Source organism: Puma concolor, chromosome E2, assembly GCF_028749965.1.
Source record: "Puma concolor isolate L17-30 chromosome E2, mPumCon1.1.hap2, whole genome shotgun sequence".
In the NCBI taxonomy this organism is placed as follows: Eukaryota; Metazoa; Chordata; class Mammalia; order Carnivora; family Felidae; genus Puma; species Puma concolor.
Genome location: NC_141681.1, coordinates 54,462,423 through 54,481,569, shown reverse-complemented (window position 1 = coordinate 54,481,569; position 19,147 = coordinate 54,462,423). Strand labels below are relative to the sequence as shown.

The window sequence follows — 19,147 nt, the reverse complement described above, 5'->3', positions numbered from 1 at the left end:
TGGGGGGGGGGGAGTAACTCCGGGAAGGGATAGAATTGGGGCGACGCAACCCGGAGGAGTGAGTTCAGAACCCAGAGGCGTGGTCTTGGAGTGGAAGGGGCAGGCGGAAAGGAGCCGGAGGGCGGCGGGAGGGGGCGGGACTAGAACACAAGAGGCGTGGTCTATCGAGGGTGGGCGGGGCATCACCACCGCCCGCCCCGCCCCCGACGCTGAGTCCACTGACAGCCCCTAGGCAGCCGGCACACGCAGCCTCCTTCCCCCCGAGCGGAGCTGCGGGGCCGGCCGGGCCGGGGCGGACCCCGGGAACCCGGACGCGGCCGCCCGGGCCCGCGGGCGGGGGGATCGGCGGGGGGGGGGGACCGGCGGCAGGGGCAGCCACCATGGAGTTCCGTCAGGAGGAGTTTCGGAAGCTAGCGGGTCGCGCCCTCGGGAGGCTGCACCGGTGAGCGTGGTGAGGGTCCTGGGTGGGGAACAGCCCGAGGGTCCGAGGAGGACGCACATTCCCACCTGGACAGAGACGGACAGTTGGACGAGCGATACCCGTGCATGGGGGTTCCACTCATCTGTTCTATTTTCTCTCTCCTCCAACAGTCCGCTCTCCCTGGTCCAGTCTCGTCCATCATCTCATTCATTTTTCCGTGTCCCACCCCACCCCAGACTCTACCCTTTCCCCTGGGACTGCCTCTTTCCTTCTCTTTGGATCTCTGACCCTCTTCCTCACTTTTGGGTCTCTGTTCACTTATCTTCACTCTGCCTCCTTTCTTAGGATCTTGCCCCCTCTCTGAGTCTCTATTTCCCTTTATCTGCAAGTCTCTGTCCCCCCCTCTCTCTGAGTCTCTGGCCACTGGTCTCAGATCTCTATCAACCCCTCTCTCTGGGTCTCTGCTCCCCTCTCTTGGGGTCTCTGACCCTCTCCTTTTGGGTGTCTGTCCCCCTCTCTCTGGGTTTTTATCCCCTGCCCTGGGTGTCTCCATCTCCCTGTGTCTTTTTCAGTGTCCATCTCTCAGAGAGTTTAATCTGAAGCTAAAGCGGATTGGGGCGCATTGGTCCTTGTCCTTGGGGAGAGCTAAGCTGGGAGGAGAAGCCAGGGTATCCTGGGTCTCTGGGGGGGAAAGAAGTTGCAGGCCAAAAATTAGGCCCTGGGGTACGGTGGACTTCCCGAAGGATATAGACTAGAGCTAAGAAGGACTTCTCATCATCCAGGGAGATGACCCCAGTGACCTGGGTGTCCCCAGGACAGTCTGCTGGACACCTCCACCCAAATCTCTCACCCCCAACCCCAGCCCTGGCTCCAAGTCAGAGAAATTACTCAGCTGCGGAGAAGCCTAAAAATATCCGGCCACAGTGCGGGGAGGAGATGGCCTCATCAGGACCATGCCCCTGCTGCCATTCCCTCGGACCCTGTCCCCTTGGCCCTGACCCCGTCTTTAGTTGACCCTCAGTGCCTCTCCCTAGGCCATGCAAGTCCTTCTCTAAGACTGAACACCGGTCCTCCTTGCTGCGGATCACTTCCTAGCTCCAAAGTTCCCCCACCCTCTAGTAACTGGAAAGATGGGAATAAGGCTGGACAGAAGGGAGGGGGCAGGAGGGTGGTGCAATGGGGGGCGGGGGAGCTGAGATAACCTCACCCCTTCTTTCCCCAATCTTCCAGCCCCTCCCCACCCTTTTTCTCGCCTCCTTTCACGAGTTTCTCAAAATACATCAGTGCGAAGTCAGGAGAGGGAGAGAGCCGTGCTGATGGAGGGGGCTGGAAGGAGGGTGGTGGTGGGAGGGATGTGTTGCTCAGGCCCCCTCCCTCAGCCCCTGCGTCTCAGCTTCTCGTGTGTGTCTGGGCTTCTCAGTCTGTCTGTGTCTTACCTTCACCTCCCTGAGCTGCCTCCTGAGCCTCTAGAGACCCCAGAGCTCAGAGCTGCCCCCAAGACAGTCACCAAGGAGCTGGAGTTTGAGAAGAGCTTTGCAGCTGAACCCTGGGCTTTATACTTCGATGGCTGGGGAGAGGCAGAATGCCCTGTACCGGACGTAACACCCTGATTCCATTAAATCCTTTAGACAAAGCTGGGGAAACTGAGGCTCAGTTCAAAAAGGGGGGAAAAAAATCAATGGATTAATTACAAATGCCGTCATTCGAACCCAGACCAGCCCCTCCCAAGCCTGGGACGGAGGCTGCAGTTTCCTCGAGATGAGTGATCCTGGAGTGGGTGGGAACTCCCTCAGACCAGGAAACAGACGGTCACCCGGAGCGACTTGTGACAAGGACATGGCAGGGGGAGGGGAATGCAGGAGAGACAGGAGCCAAGGTGCCTCCTTTCTGAGAACCAGGCCTTGGATGGGGCGATGGCAGGGGCCAGGGAACGCTCAGAACCCGTCATCACACTCTGGTGTGTGACCTTGGACCTGCTACTTCTGTGTTCTGAACCTCAGTTTCCCTAGTTGTGCAATGGCAGGAGACTACCAAGGGACATAAGGGGACAGAGGCCTGCAAAAGCAGGGGAGCGGACAGAGAACCAGAGAGAAGCAAAGACAGAGACCCAGGGAGAGGGAGATTGTGGCACCTTCTTCATTTTGGTGAACTGCTTCCTAAGCGCGGCATTCCGGGCACCCAGGAAGGGGAGGAGGACCTCCCTCCAGGCCCTCCCCCTCTCTGTTCTTGTCTTCTGGGAATCACTTGGGTCACTTCATCTCTGCACCCTGGTTCTCTTGTCCTGAGATGATCAGTATCACCTGGCAGTTCCCTCCTTGTAACTTCACATTCTACCCTGGTCCCCATTTTATAGATGTGGGATACTGACACCCTCCCCCCCCCACCACTGCAGCCCATTTAGAAAGCCTTGGTCAGGTATCTATCTGACACATTGGAGTATCCACAACGGGTATCAAATTTCAGGGGCTGCAATCACATCCTGAGTTTCAGGGTCCAATAGCCTCTGATGGTAACCCGGGTCAAAGTCTACTCGCTATAGCTGGCAGGTTCTGATGCGGGGTGGGGGCAGTCTCTACCAGTCTGAGTTTATATTCTGGGGCATCTATTCCCCGCCCCCCCCCCCAATCTGGCTCTCTTTCCTGGTCCCTCCTGGGTACTGTCCACTCCCCCAGTCTCTTTCTCCTACCCCGTTTCTTAGCTGCCCCCCCCCCAACCTCCTTAAGTTCTAGGATGGGGAGGGTGGCTGTGTTCTCTCATCGCTTCCACCCGCCTCCCCCCAGACCGTCTGGCTGTTCTTTCCTCCCCCGTCCCAGTCTCCCTCGCCTCCATCTGTTCTAGCCCCTTCCTGGGATCCAGCCCGATCCCCTGGCTGCGTACCCGCCTCCGAGAGGGGCCGCATCTCGCAAATCACGTCCCCAGCTTGTTTCTCCTCAGTCCCTTGGTCTCTCCATCTTTCTCTGCATCTCTGTGTCCTCTCTTTCGGGTTGCTGTCCTTCTCCATCTCTGAGGTTCTGTCCCCTTCCCTCTCAGGGTCTCTGGTCTGTTCTCCCTTTTCTCTCTGGGTCTCTGTCTCTCCTTCTGTGTCCCTGACCCTCTTTGTTTCAGCCTCTGCCCACCCCCACCCCATCTCTGTCGCCCTCCTTTTGGACACCCTGTCTCAGGGCACCTCTCTTTCCCTGCAGCCTCTCTCTGGGTTTGAGGTGGTTCTCCAAATACCCTATCCATCATCACAGACTCAATTCCAGAACGGGCGGGGGCGAGAGCCACACTGGGGACTGAGCCAATCCCCCTACCAGGGCCATCTGTCCCTTGCCAGGACACCACCCGCCACTCCCCCTCCCTACCCCCTAGCAGACAGCCTGAACTCAAGGTTCCCCAGGGATGTCTGGCTGGGCTGCTGGATTCCAGGGACCCTGACTTCTCCCCACCCTCAGGGAACGGGCTTCCGGTGTCTGAAGGGAGTCAGCTGGATGTCAGCCCCACACCTGGGGCCTGGAAGCAGAGAAGGGCATGCCGCAGGGGGCAGGAGAGGAGGGGGTCGGTATATATAGCAGACGTGGCTGAGGAGCATCTGTTCTTTTGACACCTTTGCTGAAGCATCTCCTTAGCGCTTTTTGCTTCCTCAAATAGACTCATATCTGGAAGAGGGTGCTGGAGAATCTCGGGGCCTTAGGGTGGGGGCTGGGGGCACAGGTTCTTGGATCACGAAGCGTACTCTGGGGTCTAAAACTCCTGAGTCGAGAGATAACAGGGCTGGGGGAGAAGGAAACTGAGGACCCCCATATCTGAGTCTGCTAGAGAAGGGAGCTGGCAGTGTGAATTCATGGTCTGTGGGGGATGGAGAGAGGGGGGTCCAGATTCCTGGATGGGGGGGGGAGGCGAAGGGAGTTAGGGCCGGACTCTTGGGGAAGGAGGGAGTGCGGGCTTAGAATCGTGGATCTTGAAAAGCAGGAGGTTTTGCACTGGACTCATGGGGAGGAGGGGGCCGGGGGCCTGGACTTACGAGTCTTTGATTCTCGCTGCCCCGCAGCCTTCTGGAGAAGCGGCAGGAAGGTGCAGAGACGCTAGAGCTGAGTGCGGACGGGCGCCCGGTGACGACGCAGACCCGGGACCCGCCGGTAGTGGACTGCACCTGTTTCGGTCTCCCTCGCCGCTACATTATCGCCATCATGAGCGGTCTGGGCTTCTGCATCAGCTTTGGGATCCGCTGCAACCTGGGCGTGGCCATCGTCTCCATGGTCAACAACAGCACGACCCACCGCGGGGGCCACGTGGTGGTGCAGGTAGTTCAGGGGCGTGCCCGGGCACGCCGGCCCACCTGGCCCTGCCCACGCCCCCTGCTGACGTCACGTTCGTCCACGAGCAATCCTGGCTCAGCCCCTTCCCACCGCAGCCAGAGTAGCCCCGCCCATCTGTGCGTCCCCTACGCCTCCCCTCTGCTCTAGGGGGTCTCCTCTTCCTAAGCCCTGCCCCCAGTTAAATGAAGCTCCGCCCCTATTTTTCTCAGTGTAGACTTTGCGCCAGCATTGGGTTCCCTACGTGTTTTGCCCCTGCCCCATTTGGGGCTTCCTAGCAACTTTGCTCCACCTGCCATCCATGCCTGTCACCAGTGTCACAACTTAATCCCAGCCCCATGGCAGGCTCCACCCTGAGTTTTGATCCTGGCGTTTCTGAAGTTCAGTCGCTGCTAAATCCCGCTTCGTTGAGTCCGGCCCTTACCTAAAGCCTGCTTCATCTCAGACTTCTTCCCTATTTTAAAAAAAAATTTCTAAAAAAAACACATTTATTTTGAGAGACAGAGCATGAGTGGGTGAGGGGCAGAGAGAGAGAGAGAGAGAGAGAGAGAGAGAGAGACATACCGAATCCGAAGCAGGCTCCAGGCTCTGAGCACAGAGCCTGATATGGGGCTCGAACCCACGAACCGTGAGATCATGACCTGAGCCAAAGTCAGACGTTTACCAGACAGAGCCACCCAGGCGCCCCAGACATCCTTCCTATTTTAATTCCGGTGTAGATCGTGCCCGTGCCCTAGGAAAAACTCCTGATTTAGGCATTGGCCTGCCTGCCTCGCCTCTTGCTCCCTTCCAGTCAGGCCGCCCCTTTGGCTACTTCCGGTCCCAGGCCAGACCCCACCCAGTCACCCCGCAAACAGTTCGTAGGTTGGTTAAGAGGCGTAAGTGGAGAAAGAGTCCCCACCCCATTTATGCGCCCCTAGACAGTCAAAGCTGGGGCACTGAGACAGCGAAGGCTTCTAGGCAGCAGCAGGCCCCGTTGCTAGGGTAGAGCAGCCCCCTGGAAGCCCACCCCGAGCAGAGGTGGGAGGAGGACGGCTTGAATTCTGATTGGCAGATGTTTTGGCGCGAGAGGGGAATCCCTGTTGCTGATTGGCTGAGGGACTAAATCTGTCTGTGCTGATTGGTGGAGGGGCAGAGCCTGGGGGCGGAACAGCGCGTTTGACGTGCCTTTTGGCCCGCAGAAAGCTCAATTTAACTGGGATCCAGAGACTGTTGGCCTCATACACGGCTCCTTTTTCTGGGGCTACATTGTCACCCAGATTCCCGGAGGATTTATTTGCCAGAAATTCGCAGCCAACAGGTACAGGGCTGGGGTCTCGAAGTGGGCGGGAACTACAGTTGTGTGGGTGGACTTAGTGGGTGTGGCCTGGCATTTAGGGGTTGACGGGGGGAAATGGGAGGAGCCTGCGTTAGGGGCGGGGTCTTGGAGGAAGGCGGGGCTTGCGATTGTGGAAGGTGAGACAGAGGTGGGAGCCGGGGGTCTTGGAGAACACAAGGCCTGGCCCGCCGTGGGCAGAAAGAGCAGAATCCTAGCTTTGGCGGGAGAGCTGGACCCTATTCTCGTACTACGGACTCTTCCCACCAGGGTTTTCGGCTTTGCTATTGTGGCTACATCCACTCTAAACATGCTGATCCCCTCGGCTGCCCGAGTCCACTATGGCTGTGTCATCTTCGTGAGGATCCTGCAGGGGTTGGTAGAGGTAAAGCCCTGCTCCACATGACCCTGTGCCTGTTCTGACTCCGCCTCTTCTCGTTGACTTTGGTTTTCTCCTTCCTAGGGGGTCACGTACCCCGCCTGCCACGGGATCTGGAGCAAATGGGCCCCGCCCCTAGAGCGGAGTCGCTTGGCAACAACAGCCTTCTGCGGTGAGAGGAAGGGGCTGGGATCCAGACTTGCGGGTCTGAGGGAGGAGGGGCTGTGGCCTGGACTTCTGTGTCCCAGAAAAGCAGGGGCTGGAAGTCCACATTCCCGGATCTGAGGATAGATGAGCCTCTTCTACATGTTGCACCCTCCCCCTTAGGTTCCTATGCTGGGGCGGTGGTCGCGATGCCTCTCGCCGGGGTCCTGGTGCAGTACTCAGGATGGAGCTCTGTGTTCTACGTCTACGGTGAGGGTCCGGAGCCTGGGTCCGGGTGGCGCTGGGGCGGAGCGAGGCCGGTCATCGCCTCGCTTCCGTCCCCCTCCTGATCCCCCCAGGCAGCTTCGGGATCTTTTGGTACCTGTTTTGGCTGCTCGTCTCCTACGAGTCCCCGGCTCTGCACCCCAGCATTTCGGAAGAGGAGCGCAAGTACATCGAGGACGCCATCGGCGAGAGCGCCAAACTCATGAACCCGGTCACGGTCCGGGCCCAAGCCTGATGGGGCGGGGGAGCGGTGGGGCAAGAAGAGATATCCAGGCAGGGAGGCAGGAGAAAAGGGGGCTTCGAACCTGCACGGAGTGTAGAGTGTAGATCGTGTTGGGTTGCTGTAGACTCTCAGAGGAGACAGGATGGGGACGCACAGTGGGCGGGGCTAGAACCTAGGAGGCGGGGTTAAAGCCCGGGGAAGAAAGGATCAGCAGGTGCTGAGGGCAGGGCTAGGTTGCTAGGTGGACAGAACCAGTATGAGACGTAGTTAAACCGGCAGAGGCGGGATTCGAGTGTGGGGGGTGGGTTGCTTAGACGGGTGAGTGAGGCTAGAATTAGGGGGCATAATGGAAATGGAAAGAGACTCCTGGGCTCACATTTATGGGTCCCTGAGGGTCATCATGGGGTCCGCACACCTGCGAACCTGAGGGACACCGTACAGTCGGGACGCCTGCATCTCTGAAGTGTCACTGTGAGGCTAGGATGCCAAGGTCCCCACAGGGACGTGGTCAAGCTGGTGCCCCTGCGTCCCCAGAGGTTTTAGTGAAGTCGGGAGACCTGGGTCTCTGTGGGACTATAATAGGGTCCCTGAAGGGACACGGAGAGCTCCCAGCCCTGGTCTCGATCTTAGCGGCCGCTCTTCTCCCCCCACCCCCAGAAGTTTAACACACCCTGGCGGCGCTTCTTTACTTCCATGCCAGTCTACGCCATCATCGTGGCTAACTTCTGCCGCAGTTGGACGTTCTACCTGCTCCTTATCTCCCAGCCCGCCTACTTCGAAGAGGTGTTCGGCTTCGAGATCAGCAAGGTTGGGCCCAGGAGGGGAAAGCAGGGGGCGCAGCGGGGGGATATGAAGCAACCGGGCCCGGATCCCAAGAGGTTGGAACGAGGGACAGGAAGGAGCCAGTGGAGCACTAACCGGGTGGAGATGTCCGGCCGGCAGCCCCTGAGCCCTCGCTCTGTGCGCTCTCTGGTGCAGGTGGGCCTGGTGTCAGCGTTGCCCCATCTGGTCATGACCATCATCGTGCCCATCGGCGGCCAGATCGCGGACTTCCTGAGGAGCCGCCGCATCATGTCCACGACTAACGTGCGCAAGTTGATGAACTGTGGAGGTGAGTGGGGCGGGGCCCCGAGCCGGGTCTGGGACCGCCTGGGCGGGGCGGAACCAGGTGAGGATGGAGGTGGGGCCAGGGGCGTGTCCAAAAAGTCCCGGCGCGGGCGAAGGAGGGCGTGGATGGAACAGAATCCCTGGCTGCAGTCTCAGGGCCCACCTGGTGGCAGGGGCTGGTGCGTGGGACTATGCAGGGGCCTGGAGCTGAGTTTTTAGGGCGTGGCCTAGTCGGGGCGTGGGGCCACCGAGGACCCAGCTGGGGCGGGGGGTGCTGGCCCCCGTGCACCTGGTTGAGGACCAGGGAGGTGAGGGTTTGGTTAGGGCGGGCGCGGGCGGAATGAGGGACGAGGCGGGCTGCACAAAGCCAGGGACCGGCATGGAGGCGGCCGGACTGGGGCGGGAACAGGCTGGAGAGGCGGTGTGGGGAGGCCGAGGCTCAGATGAGACGGCCCTCCGGCCCTCCGTAGGCTTCGGCATGGAAGCCACGCTGCTGCTGGTGGTCGGCTACTCGCACTCCAAGGGCGTGGCCATCTCCTTCCTGGTCCTCGCCGTGGGCTTCAGCGGCTTCGCCATCTCTGGTGAGAACCGCGGATCCGCAGCTTGGCGGACTCTGGACAGCTCTGTAGGGAACTCACTGGCTCAGGATAGGGGACCTTCCAGCCTCGCAAAAGGTGGTCTGGAAAGAGCCGGGGGGGGGGGGGGGGGGCGGGGGGGGGGACGTGGGGGGTGGGGCGGCTCAGTAGGAGTCCCTCTGAGTGAGATTAACTGAGTCAGAGTGACGCCTTCTGGCTTGCCTCGCCAGGGTTCAACGTGAACCACCTGGACATCGCCCCGCGCTACGCCAGCATCCTCATGGGCATCTCCAACGGCGTGGGCACGTTGTCAGGCATGGTGTGCCCCATCATCGTGGGTGCCATGACTAAGCACAAGGTCCGTGCACTGGCTCTGACCCACTCGCCCTCCGGGTTTGTGTATGGCACCTTGCTGACGTGCGACAACCTCTCCGGGCTCCATTCCCTGCCCTCTCCTGGGTCTTTCCTCTTCTCTCTGGATCTCTGTCTCCCTTTCTCTGCCTGTCCTCCCCCCCGCCCCCCCCCCCCCGCCTTCTCTCTCCCCCTCCTGTTTCTCTGTCCTCTGACCTCACCTCTCCATTGTCACCCCCCCCCCCCCCCCCACAGACTCGGGAAGAGTGGCAGTACGTATTCCTAATCGCCTCCCTGGTGCACTATGGGGGTGTCATCTTCTACGGGGTCTTCGCTTCAGGAGAGAAGCAGCCGTGGGCGGAGCCTGAGGAGATGAGCGAAGAGAAGTGTGGCTTCGTTGGCCACGACCAGCTGGCTGGCAGTGACGAAAGCGAAATGGAGGATGAGGCTGAACCCCCCGGGGCACCCCCTGCTCCCCCTCCTTCCTATGGGGCCACACACAGCACAGTTCAGCCCCCAAGACCCCCACCCCCTGTCCGGGACTACTGACCATGTGCCTCCCACTGAATGGCAGTTTCCAGGACCTCCATTCCACACGTCACTGGCCGGAGTGACTGTCAAGGAACCCCAGTCCTCTCTGTCCTGCTGCAGGCCTAAGAAGCACTCGCCCTCTTCCCCAGTGCTGTCAAATCCTCTTCCCTTCCCAATTGCCTCTCAGGGGTAGTGAAGCTGCAGACTGGCAGTTTCAAGGATACCCAAATTCCCCTAAAGGTTTCCTTCTCCACTTGTTCTGCCTCAGTGGTTTCAAATCTCTCCTTTCAGGGCTTTATTTGAATGGACAGTTCAATCTTTGACTCTCTCTTGTGGTTTTGAGGCACCCTCCCCACCACCTTCTCTTTAACCCCTGGGACTCTCTCGGGTTAAGCCCTGAGATTACTCAGCCTTCCTCTCCTTTCAGAAAAACTGAAGATCTTCCTCTAGAAGTTCCCAACCTCTCCCAATTCTATTTTGCATTTTCCAGGTTGGGTTAACCAATCGCCCATCCCCGCCATTCTAGGGATTGATTCTCACCAGCGTTTCTGAGGGAAAATGGCGGTTTCAAGCCCCCCTCCCCCCTTCACCCCCTCCCTCCACCAGCAGGTTCTGCTGAAGCACCAAATTCCCCAAGACCTCCCTAGCTTAGCACAATGTCTAGGGAAACAAGATGGCGGTTTTAACACTATGCCTCTCTCCACCCCCATGCACTTTTTCTGACACGTTTTCAGGTCTAAATAGTGGCTGCTCAAGTCCATCCACTCAACGGTGTGAAGCCACCATCACTGAACTTCCCCATGGTGGTTTCAAGATGCCCCTCTTCCCCCAGTTCCTTGCACTTTATTCTCCTGGGTGGTTTCAAACTACCCTCATTTTCTCAGTGGCCATTTGTTGTGTCCCTCAGGGGCTAAATGACTCAGAACCTGGGATCCTTCCCCTCTCAGACTCCCCTCTTTCGGCTTAGAATTTGGGGAACCTATGCAGGAGAAGTCACAGAATCCCAGGAAACGGAATGGGGCTGGGGGAGAGGGGTGTTTTTCCCCGGAGCAGGGTTGTGTCTTTGTGTCTGTCTCTGTGACTGTGAATCCTGCCCTGCCCCACTCCCAATAAAATGCTTTGGTGTTCACACTCAGTCGTCCTTGGCCTTGGCAGTCACAGGAGTCTGGGCCCCCAGCTCCCTCCTCTCTCAGACCCGGTATCCTAGGGTCCCAGCCCCCTCCTCTCCCAGGACTCAGGCCAGAGTACGTGTCTAGCTTTGGGAACAGTTGATTTATTCGGCCGCACTCAAGACGATGTTCTCCGGTCACAGCGAAAGCTTCTCTGTGGGTGGGACTTCCTATCCAGGAGGACTACTAGGTAGCAAAGCATGCCAGGAGGTCAGGACCTCTGGGTCCTTCCTCGGCCTGGGGATGGCGCAGGTCTGGCGGGACGCGAGCGGGGCTCACACGAAGTTGTTGGGGAGCGTGGCGGGGGAGAGCGGCTCCAGGCTCTGGGGGCGCCTCCCGCAGGGCGGCGGGGGCAGCTTGGGCGGCAGCGGGGGGGTGGGCGGCGGCTGTTTGGTGGCGATGTGTGAAGGGACCCAGGCATCCGGCGCGTAAAAGTAGAGGTCGTAGGGGTCCTTCGGGGCTTCCAAATGCATAACTGTGGGAGCGAAGGGGCGAAGTCATCCCCAGGCAGACAAGGGGCCTGTCCCCTCACTGTGCCGCGGGCCAGTGAGAAGGCGGGAGAGAGGATTACGACTGTTCTTTAGAACCGGGTTTTCAAATTAAAGGGCGGGCGCCCCATTCCCCAAATGGGAGAGGAGGCGTGGCATCCGCGTAGCAGGGGCGGGGCCCGCAGGGGGGGCGGGGAATGCGGGGCTCCGGCCCCGCCCAGGGAGGGGAAAGAGGCGGGGCTTGTAGGGACCCTTGGCTCCCAGCCTGCTGCAATTCCCAGCTGGGCTGGGGGCGGCGCTGGACGTGTGTGTGTGTGTGTGTGTGTGTGTGTGTGTGTGTGTGTGTGTGTAATTTCGGAGAATTGGGGGCAGGATCATGGAGAGGGGTCGGGGCTTCTATGGATCTAGGATGGAGGACCTGTACTTTTTGGCAAGCGAAACCAGGTTAAGGGAGCGTGCCGTCGCTGTAAGGGTCGCTCACCCGGTTCATCTCCGTCGTTTGGAAGCCGGTGATGTGCGAAGGGCCGGTGTCGAGCCGCCCGGCGGTAGAGACACCACAGCAGCAGGAAAATGCCGATCAGCAGGCCGATCCCGGCGAGGAACAGGCAGAGGGCCCCTCCCGCCGCGCCCCGGGGGCGCCCCACCAGGGTCACGCCTGAAGGACGAGGGGCCAGGAATTGAGCAATCTAAACCCCTAGCCCCCTTCTTCCTGAGACCCCCCTCTTTCCTCAGTCCCAACATACCCGTCCTCAGCACCCTCCCGCCTTAAACTTAGGAGCCAGGTCCCCAGCCCGACCTCTCCGAGACCCAGCAGTCCCGGCCTCCAGCCCCTTCTTCCCTCGGACCCAGGAGTCCGGCTCCTGGCCCCTCACCGGTCTCCTCCACTCGTTCCACCACGATGATAGTGTTGACTCTCTCACCTCGGCTGCGCCGCTGGGGGACCCGCGGAGTGGCAGGGGCCAACTGACTGGGGGGCCCTGGAGGAGCAGGGGGGCCCGCAATCCGGGCTGAGGGAAGAAGGGCGTCAGGCCCTTTCGGGCTAGAGTCCTGGGAGGCCTTCAACTCAACTGTGCCTGGAGACTCTGAGGTGGGCAATTTAAGGGAGTCAGGCTGGGTGACTGCAGGGGTTTCTGCTTTGGGATTCAGGGGCAGCTCATTTAGGGCAGCTGTTGCTTCGTCCTTGAAAGGTGTAGTGGTTTCTGAGTGAAGACTGGCGGAGATCTCAGGGTCCGAGGTCATGGGGTTCTCTGTTGCATCTTGGTAGTGGGTTGTGGGGGATTCTGTCTGGGGAATTTCAGTGGGGTTGGGGTTGCTGGTTACATGGGATTCTGGGTGGGGGCTTTCAGTGGAGTCAGGATACAGGGTCTGGAGGAATTCAGAGTGGGGGGTTTCAGTGGTGTCAGGGTTTGGGGTTTCTGGAGTTTTGGGGTGAAGGCTCTTGGTGGGGTCAGGATTTGGCATCTCAGGGACTTCTGCACGTGAGACTTCGATGGAGTTAAGTTTGGGAATCTCTGGGGATTCTTGGTGTGGAGTTTGTGTAGGGTCAGGGTTTGGGGTTTCAGGAAATTCTGGGTGTGAAGTTTTGGAGGGACTAGGTTTGAGGGTCTCAGGAGATTCTGGGTGTGGGATATCAGTTGGGTCAGGTTTGGGGGCCGCAGAAGGTTCTGGATGTGTTATTTTCGAGGGGTTAATTTGGGGGGTCTCCAGGGAGTCTGATATTGAGGTATTGAGTGAGTTAGATGTAGGAGTCTCAGGAGACTCTGGGTGTGGGCTTTCTTGGAGGTCATGGTTGGGAGTCTCAGCGAAGTCAGGGCGGGAGGGTTCAGGGGAAACTGCATGAGGTATTTTGGAGGGCTCAGGATAAGTAGCCACGGGGGAATCTGGGTTAGGCTGGTCTCCAGTGGAATTCTCAGAAGCAGGAGGGGAGGTCTGAGAAGGGTGGCCCATCTCAGGGAGGTCGGAGCCTGTAAGCGGTGAGGCCGAAGGGTCAGCCTTGGAACCCAGCCTGGCGAGGAGGAAGATGAGGACGAAGAGGATGGGGCAGAGGGATTTCATGGCTCTGGGAGACGCCTATAGCTGCGGGGAAGCAGGAAGGAAGGGGTTAAAGTTGGAAGCCTCCTGGGAACCCCCGCCCCCGCCCCTGCCTGGAGGCCACGCCCACTGGTCCCCAGGTGGGCCGTGATCCCGCCCAGCTCCGCGCCAGGGAAAGGAGGACCTAACTGCAAAGCCCTGAAGGCTGTGCAGTAGCTAAGGGAGACTGAGGCGCGGGGCTTCTTGGGAGTCGTAGTTAATTTCCTTATGTATTTCCCCGAGGCAGGGGGTGGGGGGCAGGAAAATTGGGAAAGAATGACACCTCTCCAAGCCCTCACACCTCCTCAACTTCTATTTCAGAGGATGTAGACCTCCAAGGAGATGCAGGATCCCTTCCTCTCTGAGGGCTCCAGGGACACCATCAGGGCACAGTTGTTTACGCTAAAGCAGGCTCAGAAGGAATGGCTGGGGGTTGGGGGCCTGAATGCCTGGATCTGAGGGAGAAGGGAGATTCCTAGGATCTGGGGGAGAAGGTTGCTGGGGGTTCAGACTCCCTGTTTCCAGAGGGCGGAGGGCACTGTGGGTCTAAATTCCTGGTTCTTTAGAGAGAAGAGGCCTGAAGGTTCACACACCTAGAATTTTGAAGGGGGGGAGGCTGGATAACGGGGGAGAAAGGAAACAGGAGTATCGAACTCCAGGGGACTTGGAACTCGGAGTCCGAGTCTTGGGTCCTCCACAGATAGGCGTGGAGGGTTCTGGATTCCTTAGACTTCAGGAGGAGAGAGCTGTGGGGCAGGACTCCTCTAGTCCCTCTGTTTATTGGCGATGGAGCTGAGATCCCAGACTCTCAGGACTGGTCTGAGGCAGAGACACCTAGGTCTGTGCCCAGTGGGAGGTGGAGGCGGCAGATACCTGGATAGGACAGGGTCACTTGGGGCCTGGGGTCTCTTACCTGCTCAGTGGGGTCCAAGATAACAGCAGGTGAGCAGAGCTGGATGCAGAGATGGGTGAATGTTGCAGAATGGCTCTGGGCGGGGCAGCAGGAGGTAGGGTCCCAGGGGCGCAGATGACGCACCTGACCCCCTCCCTGGGGAGCCTGGGAGCCTGGCGACAGTCTTGTTCTCTTAAAGGGACAGAGATAAAGAACATTGTTTCTGGAATGGGGAAGGGAGTTAGGGACTGGATCATCTATCCAGTGGAGGGATGTGGCCCAACCAAGCTATCTTTTCTTTGAAACCAGGCGTCCAGGCCATCTTGTGTCTCCTACATGCGAACCCAAGAGCCTAGGTCCCTGGTGCCCTTTTACTTCAAGACCCAGGAGTCTGGGCCTCCAGGTCCCTCCCCTCAGATCCAGGAATCCAGGTTCCCAGGCCCCTCCTGCCTGGGAGAACTAGGAGTCCAGGTTCCCATGTCTTGCCATTCAGATACCCAGATGGCTGACGCCCTTTGGGACTTCCCAACCTTGGCCTACCTCCCCACTGTGTAGAAAGCACCCTCTTAAGAGCCAGTGTGAGAGGACTGGGCCTTTACAGCACCCCCAAACTCCTCCCCAAGAAGGCTTAAACCGATGCACGGGGTCACTCTTGTCTCTTTCCCCCCTTTGCGGTTTTTCTGACTCCTGATTTTGCTCATCATTTTACCAGCCTTCCTCCCCCCCCCCCCCCCCCCCCCCCGCCCCATACCCTTTGCCTTCTTCTGCCTTCCCTTCCCTGCCCTCTATCTCTCACTCTATCTTTCTGGTTCTCTCCCGCCCGGATTCATCTCTGGGCATCCCTGTCCGGGCTGGCTGTCCTTCCATCTCCCGTCGTTCTCAGAGCCTCCTCCCTCCACCCTCCATCTCTAGCTGGCTCTTTGTCTTCTTCCCTGTTCCCCCTTTCTTTCCTTCTTCCTCTGTTGCTCCCTTTCTTCCTCTCTGTCCTTTCCTCTGTCACTCTGTCTTTGTCCTTCCATCTCATGGTTACTTCATCTGCGTGTCTCTGCTTCTCTCCATCAGTCCCTCTTCTGTTGCTTTCCCTGTCTCTTTCTCTGTGTCTCTGATGGTCCCTCTGCTGGTCTCTATTTTTATCCCTGTGACACACCTCCCGTGTCCACTTCTCTGTCTGTCTGTCTCTCCCCCTCCTGCTTCCCCTCGGGTCCCAGCTCCTGGTCCCAATTAGTTGGTGGCTGCCAAGGCAGAGGCAGGGCCCCCACTCCTGGCTCCTCATTACCGCTGGCGGCTCCTAATGAGCCTGGTGGAGGGGCTGACCCTGCGCCCCCAGCCCCCTGGTCTGCGTCACTGCCCGCTGCGGGGGCTGTGGAGGCGATATAAGGGGGCCGAAGCCTCGCTGTCCGAGCCCACTGCGCGGTATCGGGCCCTGCAACCGGGCGCAGGAGGTGGGTGGGTGGTGGGGTCCGGGGTGCTGGGCCAGGACGTGGGCCTCACTGAGCTCTTCCGTGTCTTTCCACAGGTGATGGAGACCCGCCAGGTGCCCAGGAGCCCCCGAGTGCGGCTGCTGCTGCTGCTGACTCTGCTGCTTGTGCCCTGGGGCGACCACACTGCCTCAGGAGTCGCCCTGCCCCCTGCGGGGGTCCTCAGGTACCTGCGTCGCCCCGACTTCCGACTCCCAGGGAGGGGCGGGGGTTCCGAGAGGTGGGAATAGACCCAAAGAGAAAGGCGCACAGAGACTCTAGAGAGAGGAGGACAAGAGACTAGGGGTGGAGAGAGGTGGAGTGTGGACAGGGAATCAGCCCGAGAAAGAGATACAAGAAGATTCAGAGAATGGCGTTGGGAGATTTGAAAGGAGTCCAACAAGCAGCGGCGGATTCATTGCTTGAGCAAAGTTTACTGGGTTCTCAGTGTGTGCCAGGTCGTGCGCTGAGCGCTGGGGGTGGACACATGCATCAGACTCCGTCTCCGTACTCAGGAAGCTTCGAGCCCGGTGAGCAGAGAGACAGAGACCCACACAGAGAGAGACGGGGGACTGAGGACAGACAGCGAGCCACTCCACAGGACGGTGCAGGGACAGGGCTTCGAATTAGACCGCGGGGGGCGGGGGTACAGGCGGCGGCTGGCGGGGGCCTGGACCCGCGGTAACCGCATCTCTTGGTCTCCTGGCAGCCTCCGCCCCCCCGGGCGGGCCCGGGAGGGCCCCGCCACCCCGCTGTCGCGGCGGAGCCTGGCGTTGGCTGACGACGCGGCCTTCCGGGAGCGCGCGCGGCTGCTGGCCGCCCTCGAGCGCCGCCACTGGCTGAACTCGTACATGCACAAGCTGCTGGTGCTGGACGCGCCCTGAGCGCGGTGCCCGCCCAACCTCAATAAAGATCCTCCCGAATGCCTCGGGTCTGCGCCTCCTTCCTGCGCCCTCCGTGTGCTCGCGCGGGGTCTGGGGGCGGGGCTTGCGTCGCTACTCCAGCGGACCTCTTCCCCGGTTCACTCTCTCTTTGCTCTCCCCATTTTTTTTTTTTTTTTTTTTTATATCATCTTTCCAACCACCCTCTCCCTCTGGATTTCTGCTCTGCCCTCCCTCCATGCCCCAGCTCTGTCCCCTCCTCTCTGTGCCTCTGTCTCTCCCCACCCACGGGTCTCTGTCCTCCTCTCTGGGTTTCTGTCCCTTTGTGTTTCCCTCTGAGTCTCTGCCCCCTTCTCTTATCTAGGCCTCTGTCACTCTCTGGGTATCAGTTCGCCTTCTCTGAGTCTCTGTACTTCTGTCTTTTTTTTTAATGGAACGCTTCACGAATTTGCGTGTCATCCTTGCGCAGGGGCCATGCTAATCTTCTCTGTATCGTTCCAATTTTAGTATATGTGCTGCCGAAGCGAGCACATGTCTTTTTTCACCCTCCTGGTTTGCTAACCCTTTGCCTCGTCTCTCTACTCTTCTTTCTGCTTCTAAAACTCTTCCTTCCATTCTAAATCACTTTCTTTTTTCTCTGCCTGATTCCCTCATGTCTTTTCTTTCCTCTGTTGTTTCCGTCTCACCTTCTTCCAGTTCTCATTTTCTCCTTATTTCCGCTCTCCCATCACTTCCTGACTTCTGTTTGGGCGCAGTGGAAAGATCGGGGGCTCTGGTGTGAAGAGGTACCTGCCATTCAAGACCTAGTTCCCCCAAACCTAGCTGTGTGGTATGGGAAGGACCGCTTAATCTCAGCCTTTCCCCCCCCTCATCTGAGGATTAATCCAGATACACCATGAGAAAACATCACAGCACCCGCGAAGCAAAGCGCTTTTGTTGGAGACGGGTTTCTGCCTCTCTAGCAGCAGCTTCCCGAAGTTTGTTCAGGGTTTTCTGACTGCGCCCTTCCCGGGAGATCATCAGGGCGCCACGTTGGGGCGGGAGGAGAGAGCAGAGGGTACCAGGCGTGAGGCTCCACAGGCACAGGGTGCGGGCTCAGGTGAAGCGAAGCAGCAGCTAATCACAATCTGTCTCTGTTTCTATCTCTGTTCCCGTCTCTCTCACCGGCGGCTTGGCCAACCCTTCATCCCAACCCTCAATGGTAACCATGGCAACCTACTCGTTCAGCTGCACTGACGGCTCTGAGGCGCGTCCCGGGGGCGCGGCTCGTGCGGACCGCGCGTTGATTGGCCTACACAAGAGGGCGGGGCTGGGAGCGTGGGCTCGCGGGGAAGGGGGCGGGGCTGGCGCTTGGTAACTGGCAAGCTCTCCAATTTATTTCTGGGAGGCGGACCGCGCCCTAATTGGCCCTTAGACTGCAGGGGTGGGGCTGCTTCTCTGATTCAGAAATACTGAATAATGAATGAATAACTATACTCCTCAACACCAACCCGGGTTGGCCAAATTTCACAAATAAGACTCTAAAAGTCAAGAGTAATTCCCCCAAGTTATCAGCGACAGTAAAGGACAGAAGGGTAACTGGAACCCAAATCTGTAAAGTCTAGACCTTTCCATAACTCTCATGGAGAAATGGGATTAAAGTTATGTGCAGTTACCATGTGCCGGGCACTCCTGTAAATATTGCACCCGCATTGGCTCTTTGAAACTCACAACCCTGGGAGGAGCCTTACAGGCTTTTGGCTGGGGGGCCTGGTGGTTGGGTCTTGGCCTGCGCTCCTTCCATACCTTACTCCTTCTCTAGATGTCTTGACTAGCGTTTGAGGCTTTTCATGAAATGGTGCCTGGAAGTCTTCCCCTCTCCCCTCTCTTTTCCCCAGGAAATTTCAGCAATTCCCCCAAATGTCAATCACCATCCACAGGGAATCACACCTACACCCCCATCTCCAGACTGTGGGCTCAAGGCTGAGGGCTCCAGCCACATCTTGGAACCCTGACACTCACCCCATCCCACAGCGGCTGGGTGTTCCCCCAAACCCACTCCTCCTCCTGGGTTCCTGTTTTGGAGATGCTTCACTGTCTACCAGTCACTGGGTCAGACCCTCGTGCTGTCCTTGACCTTTCCTTTTTCATCCTCCTTCACAGCCATCAGTCTCTGTCTCCATCCTTCCCACTCTGCCTCTCTGCCCTTCCCCTTCTTTCCATCCACATCCCCAGTGCAGCTCAGGCTTCGTCCTCTGCCACCTGGACCAGGGCTCTAGCCTTCTCCCCACCTCCTGCCTCCAGCCTCACTTTGTATTCATCCCCTGTGCAGGATCGAAGCTCTGTCCCCCACCCATCATTGATTCTGCCCTTTCCCTGCTCACAGCCCTTTCTTGGGCACTTGGGATGGTGTCCAAAACCCTTCATGGGCTCTTGCCTCTCTCTCTCTCTCCTCACCACCTCTGTAGCTTCTTTCCTGGCTCCAAATCCCCCCCCCTTTTTTTTTTAAATCCCAGCAACATAGTGCTTTCTATAGCTCTCTACACACTGAGGCGCTTTCCCACCACCTGGTCTGCACACACACT

General features: G+C 58.8%; 3 protein-coding genes and 1 non-coding gene across 4 annotated transcripts; 2 read left to right on the top strand and 2 right to left on the bottom strand.

The window, feature by feature from the left end:
- Window positions 1-318: 318 nt before the first annotated feature.
- Window positions 319-10,757, top strand: SLC17A7 (solute carrier family 17 member 7). Its single transcript, XM_086690405.1, has 12 exons — window positions 319-442; window positions 4,452-4,704; window positions 5,898-6,016; window positions 6,302-6,416; window positions 6,495-6,582; window positions 6,738-6,824; window positions 6,914-7,056; window positions 7,720-7,869; window positions 8,041-8,173; window positions 8,640-8,750; window positions 8,975-9,102; window positions 9,351-10,757. Exons 1-12 carry the CDS (start codon window positions 381-383, stop codon window positions 9,642-9,644), a joined length of 1,683 nt encoding a protein of 560 aa, XP_086546531.1. The 5' UTR covers window positions 319-380; the 3' UTR covers window positions 9,645-10,757.
- A 122-nt stretch (window positions 10,758-10,879) lies between these two features.
- Window positions 10,880-13,353, bottom strand: GFY (golgi associated olfactory signaling regulator). Its single transcript, XM_086690408.1, has 3 exons — window positions 12,156-13,353; window positions 11,765-11,938; window positions 10,880-11,270 (listed from the first exon to the last, which is right to left on the bottom strand). The coding sequence occupies exons 1-3, from the start codon at window positions 13,336-13,338 to the stop codon at window positions 11,071-11,073; spliced, it is 1,557 nt and encodes a 518-aa protein (XP_086546534.1). The 5' UTR covers window positions 13,339-13,353; the 3' UTR covers window positions 10,880-11,070.
- A 2,361-nt stretch (window positions 13,354-15,714) lies between these two features.
- On the top strand, window positions 15,715-16,630 carry PTH2 (parathyroid hormone 2). Its single transcript, XM_086688633.1, has 2 exons — window positions 15,715-15,889; window positions 16,412-16,630. Exons 1-2 carry the CDS (start codon window positions 15,765-15,767, stop codon window positions 16,584-16,586), a joined length of 300 nt encoding a protein of 99 aa, XP_086544759.1. The 5' UTR covers window positions 15,715-15,764; the 3' UTR covers window positions 16,587-16,630.
- A 377-nt stretch (window positions 16,631-17,007) lies between these two features.
- On the bottom strand, window positions 17,008-17,114 carry LOC147573743 (U6 spliceosomal RNA). The gene has a single exon (XR_015245184.1). It is a non-coding gene; the product is annotated as a U6 spliceosomal RNA (small nuclear RNA).
- Window positions 17,115-19,147: the final 2,033 nt, after the last annotated feature.

Coding starts and splice junctions, on each gene's coding strand:
- GFY (XM_086690408.1), bottom strand. CDS start 13,338: ATGAAATCCCTCTGCCCCATCCTCTTCGTCCTCATCTTCCTCCTCGCC. Junction 11,939..12,155: donor GGAACGAGTGGAGGAGACCG/GTGAGGGGCCAG, acceptor CTCGTCCTTCAG/GCGTGACCCTGGTGGGGCGC. Junction 11,271..11,764: donor AAACGACGGAGATGAACCGG/GTGAGCGACCCT, acceptor TCGCTCCCACAG/TTATGCATTTGGAAGCCCCG.
- PTH2 (XM_086688633.1), top strand. CDS start 15,765: ATGGAGACCCGCCAGGTGCCCAGGAGCCCCCGAGTGCGGCTGCTGCTG. Junction 15,890..16,411: donor CCCCCTGCGGGGGTCCTCAG/GTACCTGCGTCG, acceptor GTCTCCTGGCAG/CCTCCGCCCCCCCGGGCGGG.
- SLC17A7 (XM_086690405.1), top strand. CDS start 381: ATGGAGTTCCGTCAGGAGGAGTTTCGGAAGCTAGCGGGTCGCGCCCTC. Junction 4,705..5,897: donor GGGGCCACGTGGTGGTGCAG/GTAGTTCAGGGG, acceptor TTTGGCCCGCAG/AAAGCTCAATTTAACTGGGA. Junction 7,870..8,040: donor TCGGCTTCGAGATCAGCAAG/GTTGGGCCCAGG, acceptor TCTCTGGTGCAG/GTGGGCCTGGTGTCAGCGTT.